Below are 12,295 nucleotides of genomic sequence, written 5' to 3'. Positions count from 1 at the left end.
GCAATAATCTCAACTTGAAAAGTCAAGATTTGGTCATCTTGTAACACGTTCCTCTTTCATCCCACATATTCCATGACAATTTGACATGCAGTTGTCAAGAGTACAAACACTCTGACTGTTATCTCTGGCCTATTGCTGTCACTGCTGTCCCACAGAGTTTGATCCCTGCAGTGACTCACATCTCAGGTGGACCCACAGGATTATCCAAACAATGCTAAAACTGGGACATAAGGATTAGCTACGGCCCTATAATCCCCAGTGGAATTCCCACCACCAGCGCCGCAACCCCCCCCTAAGCATTTACCTGTAGAGATTTTTGAAGATTTGAAGACTTGTTTAGTTAGTCATCATCACATTGGTAGAAAACTGGTGAGCAGAATTTTTGATGAATGAAGGTAGCCTCATATTTTTTTCCAGAAAAACACAAATCAACTGTCCTCAAATGACTAAACTGCAGTCTAGTGGTGATTTACTGTACCTTTACCTTTTGCATTCTCAATTATCTTTGTTTCCAGCATGCTGGACTTCACTGTCCTTGTTCTGTTGAAAAATGCCATTTGTTTTTCTCAAATTTCATCCACAGCGCAGTGATTTGAACATATGATTGTGTCGCGTCTTTCCAGGATCACTACCACTGCCGCTTGCATGATGGACCTGAGAAGGTATCCGCTGGACGAGCAAAACTGCACCCTCGAGATCGAAAGCTGTGAGTGTTTCCTTCCTTTATTCGTAAATTATGCTCTGCTGTTGTTTGCTGATATCTTATCCTTTGTCGGCACTGAACCGAGTTACTTTGGCTGCCTAAAATTCTGAATCCAGCTTTTCAAATATATGCTGCTCAGCTTGTGTCTTTGTAGACTGACAGAGCCTCAGCTTTGTTCGCTCAGCTGTCAGGAACCATGTGTAACTGGGCTTGCACTGGGTCCCAACAATTTGTGATTTATTTTACTTTGGTGCAAGGATTTTCTCAGAATTTTAATATTTTCAACATAATCCTTTCCATTCAATTTACAATATTTCCCCTGGTACAAGCCGAAGCCTTCGTTTCTCACTAAATGTACCCTCGGCTTAGTTTCATTGTATTTATTCATATAAATGCTATACAGATCTTTTTTTTCAAAATTGGTTCCAGGAAGAGTTGTTGTTCCAAATACACTGACTGATCAAATACTGTGAATTGAAGTAAAATGGTTTTATTCAGTCTAATTTGTATTTTAGTGTAGCTGGTCCGTGATTTACACCAGATAGCCTTCATCAAATGAGACACTTGTCACTGCTCAAGTACCTCTACCTTCTCTAGGGCTGTACTTTGTGTCTGTGCACCATCTACAGTGCTGAAGAGATAAACAAGAGCTACTGCTAATGCGCACAGGTGCAGCCTAATATTAAATGACAGCCATTTACAACAAGTACACCATAAGAGGCGTCCTCTGGATGTTGGAGCGTCTCTCAGGCACCTTGGAACCATCCTAAAGTTTGTATATGTCCTTAGACTTTTGCTGTGCTTCCATCAGTTTCTTTTAACTTTCCCTTCTTTGCTTTTCATCTATTTAATCAATGGTAAAAAAAAAAAAGATGCTAAAAACGTCGTTACCACAGAGCTGGCAACCCATCTGCAAACTGCTGCTCCAATGCCAAAAACCCTCCTGATTTATTTGCTGGCAGACGAGGCAGAGATGAAAACGATGGTGACCTCGGCTTGTCATTCATCTACCATCATGAGGAAAATTGCATTTGCCTGCAAAGAAAAATAGCTGAACTTGAACACGTTTTTGTCAGAGCTCGACTGGATAATAGTAAATACATGTGAATGCCTGTAGTGCGTAGATATATGGCTAAGGGACACCACACTTAATTGTGCAACTGAGCCATAAGGCTACAGCTGGTGCCGTTGTACAAAGAGAATTAGAGCATAAAGAGGCAGAGGAAGTTGTTTTAGAGTTTTTGTGAAGTCAAGATCACAGAGTACAAGAAGTTAGACAGTGAAGTTGAGCAGAGGCTTGATACTCAAAGCAGTGTGCAGGTAGAGATGTTCCAGTGTCAGTGTGACTGCAAATCACTGATACCCCAGATCCTTTTACAGCAATTTTATATTTCCTTTTAAAGATGAGACTGACTTTCTGTATGCAAAGCAAAGGCTATATACAGAGCTCCATAGCCACTTTGCAGACTGTTCTGTACTCAGACACAGGCCATTTGTCCAGCAGCAGTCTGCAACAACCAGATCTGTGCGAGTGTGGTTACAGTAGTGCATGAGGGCTCTATATGGTCGTCAGCTAATGGACTGGAATGTGTTTTGCCTGGTGCATGAGGGCCACACGAGCCTCCCCCAGCTGCATTACAGACTGCAAATCTAATCCTTTATCGACACAGAGGGTGCATTGCAATGCCCAAACTACCATACCGTTTAGCATGTCAGATAAAGATGTAGTATGCCCCAATGAGTAATATGTCAAATGCCGTATGCTAAAAATAGTAGAATCTCTTATTGGAGTCGGTTGTATGTTGCAGTATGTAAGCCCGCATGCTTTCCTGGCCGTTCTGACCCACAATCCTCTGCACAGCTGAAGCTGCGTCGCATGCGCCACGGTGTCTCACGCGAGTATAAACAAGCTTGAGCCGCCGAGAGAGCGCAGACAGATGACAGTTCATTTGACAGATGACAGAAGTCACAATGACAGATGACGGTGCATTCAAGTGTTACCCTGCATTCCAAATCACTTTTTTTTTTGTTTCTTTTTACTTGAAATTGTGCTACAGATGGCTATGGATGTATGAGCAAGAGGGTGAAAGTTCAAGATGCAATGTTATATTGAAGTAGTATATTCCAGTAGTATACATGCTGCATGCGACAATGCAAACTATGTAAAGGCAGCCACAATATATAGTGAAAGTAAAAAGCTAGAGAATGTGATTTGGAATGCACTGATCCTTTTAGGTTGAAAACTGTATATTGCATGTAAAAAGGTAAACTCCAACAAGGTGAATGCTAAAAAGAAGTTGTGGCTGTGGAAGGCTGGAGAAAACGAGAAGAGATATTCTAGTGTCAAAACTGTTTTGCCAAATACCTGAAGGGAACCAGTGGGGAGCAAACCAATTAAACTTGTTTTTCAGTGGGTTTGATAAGATGACCTCAGGTTAGCTACACAGGCCTCCCTCTGTCCTTTAGTTCTAACAGCACAGTTAGCATCATAGCTCCTTAGCAATTCTAAACTATCCATCAAAGGTACAACAACGCTGCCCTTTCCCCCACCCAGGCCATCCGTCACTGCCACTTCTTAGTGGCTTCTTCTTACACATGGACTTTGCATGCTTTATGCAAAAGTGGGTGTTGAAAGTAAGTCTCTGTTCAGTGGCAAAGGTTCTCACGCTTGTCTGTAACCTCTAAGTGAACCTGAAATTAGAGACCACTGTACATGATGACCTGCTGCCACTATCTTTCCTATACAGAGGCTCATTTTTTTAATGATTTCTCCATGAATTCCCTTTAATACTTTCTGGTTGAGTAAGGATGGGTGTAAGGTCGACAGTGTCAGAAATTCCTAGATTATTCATGAAAACGTGGCCACTTAGTAGAGAGTTTCACAGGTTTTGAAAGAATACAGAAGATACAGGAGAGCACAGATGATATATTATATTACTTCTTCAGTCTGAGAGAGTTGACCTGCTCACATCTACAGTTTTGCACAAATACTGCACTCTGCTATTAAGCCATCTGCGTCCAAAAGATACAAACAGAAACAGTGACCTCTGTGAACAGTGCCAATAACACAGCACTGGAGACAGTACAGCCAGTTATCTTCCTGACTCTCTGGAACTCTACACCTCTGACTTTATCTTTGATGCTTGACTCGGGGTGATGAGTGATTCTGATCACAGTCACTTCAAGAAAAGAGCAATAAAGAACTTTTACTGAGTTCTGGAGTTTCCTGCAAGGATTTGTTTACGTATTAAAGAGGTGGTGCTTGCATAACTCCATATAGAGGCATTTACTGGGTCAGTATATAAATGTGGGACTTTTTGTAACATAGTTGACAGGTATCATAGTTGACATTTTTGCTGTTTTCAGACCTAAAATCAACATGGATGCCTATAAACAAACACCACGTGACATTTTTAGAGAAAGATTCTTCTAAAATATTATATATACAATTGAGTAAAATTGAAATTGAAAGTTATTTATAAAGATATTTTTGTAACACTGTTGTTATGCGATAAATCCACACTTGACTCACACACAAACTAAGAAAGAGGAGAAAGAACATACCTTGGAGTCTTGCCAGTCTTTTCTTCAGGAGGAAATGACATCATGTGGAGCAGGTCATGTGATTTAGAATTAACACACTTCCATGAGAGGTGTTTCTGTAATGGGTAACTTAGTTGAAAGGGATTTCTCAGACACAGATACAATTGGCTATTTTCCATATAAAATTTGATATGTTGCCAAATATCTGTCATGATTATGTTAACTTAATAAAAAGAACACAATCAAAACACGTTTTGAATAAGCTCATTTTATTACTGTTTAGCTAATTAAAAGGTGGTTGTTATTAAAGTTGGACGGTTATTAAGTTGACATTTTAGTGATATCCAGTCTTTTGTTTATATATAAATAAGTGATTGTTTACATAATAAGTAATTATAAAATTGAACATAAAAATTAGCTTTTTTTTTTTTTTTTTACTTTTAATAAAAATGTATGCAAGATTTGTCCCATGGACTTCAAAAGTCTGCCAATAATATTTTGGCCATACCATTAGTTATAGTTCAGTAAACACAGTCACTAAACGGCACACGTTCCAGATACTCACTGTTAGAAATCTGCTTATAGTGAATTGTCGCTTAACGTTTCACATAACTGAAAAATGAGCAGAAATAGTGAGAATTAAAGAGAGCTGTTCCCAGATTTTGTAACATACAGAGCCTGAAAAATTCAGCTAGAAACATACTCCATCATGAATCTGTTTAACTGTAAAACTGTTTTCAAAAGCCCTTAACCAAGACTTAAATGTAATATCGCTATACCTCACATAATGTGACAGAATAAAGGGTGATATTTTGTGCTCTGTGGGAAACTATGGTTATAATTGCTAAATTTACACACAAATCAACTCAAAAATCTAACACACTATAGTGTCTTGAGTGGAACATTAGACATTATGCTAGTAAACTGATTGCATCTAATTTAGTCTTATTTTTTGTTATTTAATCTAATATTCTACTACTAACCAACATAGTGGTGAGTGTGCATATGGAAGTAGCTATAACCATGACTTTTTTGTAACAAACATTCATCCATAAACTTTCTTTTAAAGAATTATTTACGCGTACTCTTTGTTCTGTTCATTAACCAGAGAAAAGCACTACTCCACCAGTAAAAGGAAAAACAACAAGCAAACCCTTGTGCCTCATTTCCAGGTTTTCACATTTAGAAATACCAACGCTGCACATATTATCTCAGACCTGTGAGAAATTGGTACAACACTGAAGCAGCAGTGCGCCTCTGCTGTTATTGTTAAGAGGATGACCTTCATGCTGACGCGTCGGCACAACTGTTTGCGGATTATCTGTAGTTTGTCTTGCCAAAAGGGACCAACTAGTAAAAACGCCTCGATCAAACCAAATTAGGGGGAACCTGAATGTGCCTTTGGTAAGACGGTGCAGAGTTTGTTAGTGCAAATGTTACCTCATGCTGTGGAGTCTCCATTTAAACGACTTGTCTGAACATAGTTTAGAGAGTGAGGGGGAGACGGAGAGGGACATCGGCTGTTTACAAATGAGGCGCCTCACAACACCAGCTAATCATCAGCACCCTGAGCACACATCCTTCTCTTTTAATTTGGTGACAGGCTTTATTTTCCAGTTTAAAAGACACTGGCTGGGGAGCAGTAGCCATGACTGTATGCATGCGTGGCTGTGGGTATATATGTGTGCACATCGGTAGCAGATAAACATTTTGCAGGAAAAAACACACACACACACACACACACACACACACCCTCTTTTGTTTCATCTGAGCCCAGGGAGCTGAAGGCCTCACAGAGCAGCAGCATAAAAGAGAGCTCCGCTGGTCTGAACTGTTTTAGATGTAGCGTTGCCTTCAATGAGTCCACTCATCGGGTTGAATGGTTGATTTTTCTGCAGCTCTTATAAATTCTTAAGTATTTTTTTTCTCTCGCTATCCTGGTCGCCGCTTATGCTTCTGTCCCTTTTTCACCCTCAGTCCCTTCCTTTCTCCTCCACAAGATCAAAATTTCATATTCTGCGCTTTTCTGTTTGTTGACTCGAGTTTGATTCCTCCACCTTCCCCGTGATATCCTCAGTATTGAGCCACTGAGTGATGCCTGAGATTTAATGAGCTCTGAATCCAGAAACTTTCTTCTATAGATCAATCTTTTATCCCTTTACTTTGACCTTTTCTAATTATGTCAGGCAAAAAGTTAAATTGCTGATCCTGGTTTAATTACCAACTTTTAATCATGCAATAGCAAGCTGTTTTGGCACAGTGGTTGCTTTATCAGCACAGAGAGGGGAAGGAACCGCCATGCTGTTTTCATTTCCATAAGAAAGTAAAGTCTGTTGTTATTTCTAAAGTTTTCATGCACAAAAATCTCAATACAGTATTAATCGTGTTAAAGTTGTTTCTTTATTCAACTTGCACAGTTCGGCCACTTGTTGAATAAAAAGTAATTTATCCCATGTAGGTGTATCATTTTATTCTCGATTTACTTATTGAGCATTTTCTGTAATGAATCATAATAGACATGATGAAGCAAGTAATCGTTTAGTGGATTCAGATATTTCTTACTCATATATTGGATGGAGAATTTTGCAAGAATATTCTTTCTTGAAAACGAAAAACTGTGTGTCACTTGGTAACTTCAGTACGGTATATGTAAAATAAATGGCACTTTACACTAAAAATATTTCATAACTGTACGAAATCTGCCTCGATGAAGAGTCTCAGTGCTTCAGCTGGACATAAAAAGGGTCAGTTTATAATTGAGGGACTTTTGAAGTCCGTGGGATATATCTTGCATATGTTTTTACTAAAAATAAAAAAAATAATGTTTTTTATGTTCATTATGATCATGTCCTTACAAATTCCATAATTATTTATTATGGAAACAATCATTTATTACTAAAAAATGACTGGATATTACTGAAATGTCAACTAAATAACTGTCTGAATTTCATAACAACCACCTTCTAATTAGCTAAACAATAATAAACTGAGCTTATTGAAAAGTTTTTGATTGTGTTCTTTTTATTAAGTTGAGATAATCATGACAGATATTTCTTTTTTGGCAATATATTACATTTTTTATGGAAAATAATAAATTAAATCACTTTCAACTAAGTTACTCATTACAAAAACACCTCTCCAGGAAGTGTGTTGATTCCAGATCACATGACCTGCTCTATATGATGTCACTTCCTCCTGAAGAAAAGACTGGCAAGACTCCAAGGCTTTCTGTGTTATTTAATATTAATTTGTGTGTGAGTCAGGTGTGGATTTATCGCATGTCAACAGGTTTACTGCAATATCTTTAAAAAGAACTTTCAATTTTTACTCAGTTGTGTATATAATATTTAGAAGAATCTTTCTGTAAAAATGCTATGCGGTGTTTGGTTATAGGCAGCCATGTTGAATTTACGCCTGAAAACAAGCAAAAATGTCAACTATGATAGCTGTCAACTATGTTACAAAAAGTCCCGCAATTACTTATTGACCCTAATCGTTATAAAAACAGCACAATGTAAGGTTTAACTGACAATATGAATTTTTTTGGAGTAGTAAATGATACATCAGGATTTAAAGCCTAATGTTGCACTTAAAATAATACTAAATATGGTAAATATTAACAAAGTAAATACAGAAAAAGAAGAGGAAAATAAGAAAATATAACATGTCAGCAAAGAAAAATACAATTCACTTCTGACCTCATGTTCAGCAGCAGCAGACAGGGGTTGGGTTTGTCACCTTGCAAGCCAAGCCGCGTCACCCTGCATTAGTTCCATCTTTATGATGTATGCGTAATCCAACACTTCAGCCAGCATAGTAGGTCACACTAGACTTTACATTGGCGCTTGGAAATACCATTCCCTGCATTATTTATAAAGGTTAAACCCGCCTCATGTTGTGGGCCACTGTTACAGTAATGGAGTTTACATTGTAGAATATATGTGCTGCTGTGGAGTCGCCCTGCCTTCGCTGGATGCTGATTACAGTAAAACATTGACTTCACAAGAACAGCAGCTGTGCACCTTTTCAATAAATCATGACAAGATTACGGTCGCTCAGCCGTTAAACGCTGGCCAGAAGTGTTTTTCTTTCAGCTTCGGATCAGCTACTTTAACTTACTTAGTGTACTCGTGACCGTAAATTGCTCTTCAGCAGACAGCAAAATAGAGACTTTGAGTGAAGTTTCTTTGAAAAGCATTGCGAGAAAAAGGCAAACACAAACTTACAGTCGCCAGTACATCCTCAAACATGCATGCCTAAACAGCCAAACACGAATCTGTTTATTTCTGCGTGTGGAGTGAAAGGCACATTAAAATTAATATCGCACTCACAATGAAACTATCATTCATTACAGCATCTCTGCCAAGCAATAGTTATATTTTCTGCACCAGCGAGCCACATCATATGGACAGAGCCACTTCCACTCTCTATCTCTGTGTTGCGATCTGTGCTCATCAGAGCCCATTTTTAGAAACCAGCAGACATCCTCTGGGGTGTGAATGGTTTCTACACTTGGGCTTGCGTGGCTTATTTATTTATCTTATCTTTAGATGTTCCGTCCCCATCCAGGCATGCAGTCGGCTGCAGCTCACTGTGTGTACTGCAGAAGTTTGAAGACATTTTTAATTACGACACCAGGAATAACATAAAAGTGGCTTTGAACTTGGCGGAATCAAAAATTCATCTGAGACATATTTAAGAGTGGAGTAGCCTCCTCGGCTCGTGGGGGAGGGCGAGAGGCAGGCAAGTAGCTGTCATGGGGGTTGATTTGAAGCGTCCGTTTGTGTGTGTGTGTGTGTGTGTGCCAGAAAGAGGATGTTTTGTATTGTACGTACAAGCATGAGTGTCTTTATGTGTCTGTGCTTACCCGTGCACCACAAATTGTCTTTTTAAATGTATTAAGCCGACATGCCTTTAATCCTGTAAACTGTCAAAAGAGTTTCAGGTCTCCCAAACTATTCAGTGTAAACAAGACACATCTCATTAGGCCAAACTATGTGGTTAAGTTTTAGTGGACACATTATGTGTAAGTTTTGTACACTTGGCTCCGTCTGTGCTTTCAGGATTAATCTGAAGGGCTGTTTGGTACACTTAAAAAAATGGATTGATATTACACTGAGATATGGGAATTATTGTTTCCTCTACAATCTACAAAAAGGTATTTTTAATTAAAAGTCCTAACCATCTGAAACTGTCATAGTCTTCAGGTAGCGGACATGAAATCCTCAACTTTTAAGTTATCAAGTCAGTTTAGTTCAGTTACCTCAACTTGAATTTAGTTGTAGCCCTATACACTGCAGTCAATTCCGCCTGAAATTTCTACTGAAGTTCGCTAATATCCATCCATCCATTCTCTATACACCGCTTTATCCTCAGTAGGGTTGCGGGGGGTGTTGTAGCCTATCCCAAATATGGGACGCGCAGCACGAGGTGCATGTTCACGAAAACTAGCTATTTGTGGATTGTTTACTGATTTCAAGACATGTTTTGGACAAAATATTTTACTGGCTTGTTTTGTCTGGATGTCCAAGGTTGGATTATGGCCGTTTTTTTGTAGAATATTTTCATCTGTGACTAGTTATGAGCCTTCAAAGGTGAGTTGTGCTGTTTATGTTATTTGTTGTTTGTTGGACAAATGTGTTTATATTACCCGCTGTGGTAATCACATCTGAAAGTGGTTTATACCGGCGGATTCATGAGAATCTAAGCTTTCTTTGGGTGTATAGTGTTTATATAATCGTGTTTGAAGCTTCCGACATTTAAGGAAATGCTTATGCAGATCTCAAAGCGTTCCGCGGGCGGGCCGGTGAAGCGCAATGGGTTGTGCCCATGAGGACATTTTTGTCCTTAATGTTCTGAGTGTAACAATTTTAAAAAAAAGTTACATGTCATAAAAAATAGTAATTAAGGATGTTCAAAAATATTGGCCCACCAATATTATCAACTTGATATTGGCATAAAAATGTAATATCAGTCAGTATGTTATCATCTTTTTGCCTATCATTAAAAACGATAAAAAATGCTTGGATTTCGCCGGCATTTATGAATGATCGCATCATCAAACTGCGTTGTGAAGCCTTTAAACAAGTGCGACTGCAGTAAGAAGCTTGCTGTGCCTGACTAACAATACATCTGTGATTTGGAATTATTTCCAAGCCCACATGTTTCGGTATAGGTATCAGATATCAGAATCGGAAATTGAGAGTTGGACAATATCGACATATCGGTTATCGGCAAAACAGCCAATATCGGACATCTCTCATAATAATGCATCAGATTTAAAGTTGGTTTTAAACACCTCCCAACTTGTGATTATCAAAAAGGAATTATTAATTTTTACATTCTTTTTTTCATTAAGATAGATAGATAGATAGATAGATAGATAGATAGATAGATAGATAGATAGATAGATAGATAGATAGATAGATAGATAGATAGATAGATCATTTATTAATCCTGAGGGAAATTCAGGTGTTTGGCAGCTTACATATAACAACGTAAAGTAACAAAAAAAGGCAGGTTAGTAATGTTAACATTAATTGTTAATATATACTCTGAAAATCTTGCTGTACAATACTATTTTATAGCGACTTCATGCAAACAAACTGGCATTTAAAGGGTTCAAATCCTGAAAAATGAATGAATTTTTGTAAATTATGATCAGTTCTGATGTAGACCTGAAGAGAGAAGTCATTGAAAGTAAAAAATAATATTTATATATCATGTTTTGTCCACAAATGTAATGTGCTTTATAAATAAAATCCATGATTATTATTATTGTTATTATGTTTTTGTCATTAAGGACCTCAGTGTCACTTTTTTTAAATAGATGGGAGAGGTAGGAAAAGGTTACACTGATTCACCATTTTCAGTGTTCAATTTAATGGTATAAAAAACTGTCACAGATGTGAAGAAAATCAAATAAAAAGATTGTTTTCATCCCTGTTAGTGGTTTTTGCATGACTTTTATTACATATGTCATTGCAACAACTGTGGCTGTTAGTCTTTAAGTGTCACTACAGGTATATGACGTTTCATAGCCACTAAAAGGAAAAAATAAAACTTTTGTTATCCCTGATTATGTTTTGCCCAGAGCAATATCAAAGCCAGTGTTTTATCTTCTTCCAAAATCCTTCTTTGCCCATTAAAACAAATCAACTGAGACATTATTTCATAAGCTTGATAAAAAGGCCCGGAGTCAGATTTGTTCAGGGAGATATGCCAGAGTCCCACTTAAATAGCTTTAGTATTGTATTGCTATCTCCTCTGATGTTATCGTGGACAATTTCATTTATTTTTGGTCTGCCATCTCCCTCAGACATTGGAATCTATAAGAGAAGCCTTTGTGCCAGCATAAAATACACATTGTCACACTCATTTCTTTTTCCTTTGTCATCCTAAGAGCTTGAGTTTGCTTCTAAAGCCGCCGAACAGTCAAGAATGTTCCCATTTTATCACAGTTAATAAACATACTAAAGATCATGTCTTTCTTTTTCTACTATTTCCTCCCTTTCACTGTGTCTGCTTGTCTCAGCTAATTTCATGAATGATGAAAATCAGGGCAATCTATCTGTGCCAAACATAGTGACACAGTAAGTTTCGTATGAGAGCAAAGTGAGGGAAAGTTGCCAGGTGAGCCTCAGTGACATAGAAACGGTACAGTTAGGTGGAAAGGGTAAGAGGATGCTCAAAAATAGGAAGGTCAGAGTAAGATTTAAATGACTCTGATGTGTTTATAGTTAAAACCATGCTACACAGTCACTCCTCTGCACTGTAGATATATATTATACACAGGTCTGAGTGTAATTTTTGTGTGCTGGCAGTTTGTTATGGCAGAAATCAGTCACCATTACTCAATTCACAGTGCAATAAACCAATAATCCTGGACCCATGCACCACACCAGTCCTATATGCTCACTATTATTAATACTAGTTTCATGGTGTGCCTTTTTGTACTTTTTTTGCACTCTATTTATTGCAAATACCACCAATTTGTACCTTATTGTAAATACTAACATTTTTGCACATTTCTGTCTGTCTGCCCATCCA

The 12,295-nt window shown here is 38.0% G+C and overlaps 1 protein-coding gene across 1 annotated transcript in view; it reads left to right on the top strand.

Annotated features, from left to right (window-relative positions):
* LOC110967362 (gamma-aminobutyric acid receptor subunit beta-2) overlaps positions 1–12,295 on the top strand; it is a 69,410-nt gene that overhangs the window by 40,328 nt on the left and 16,787 nt on the right. Inside the window, exon 5 of the mRNA XM_051937490.1 lies at positions 624–706. Within this exon, the coding sequence (XP_051793450.1) occupies positions 624–706 (83 nt within the window). The remainder of the gene's footprint in view (positions 1–623; positions 707–12,295) is intronic.

The sequence above is a fragment of the Acanthochromis polyacanthus genome, chromosome 17 (genome assembly GCF_021347895.1).
Source record: "Acanthochromis polyacanthus isolate Apoly-LR-REF ecotype Palm Island chromosome 17, KAUST_Apoly_ChrSc, whole genome shotgun sequence".
NCBI lineage: Eukaryota > Metazoa > Chordata > Actinopteri > Pomacentridae > Acanthochromis > Acanthochromis polyacanthus.
Note: the sequence above shows the minus strand (reverse complement) of the source record. Positions and strands in the feature narration are given on the sequence as shown.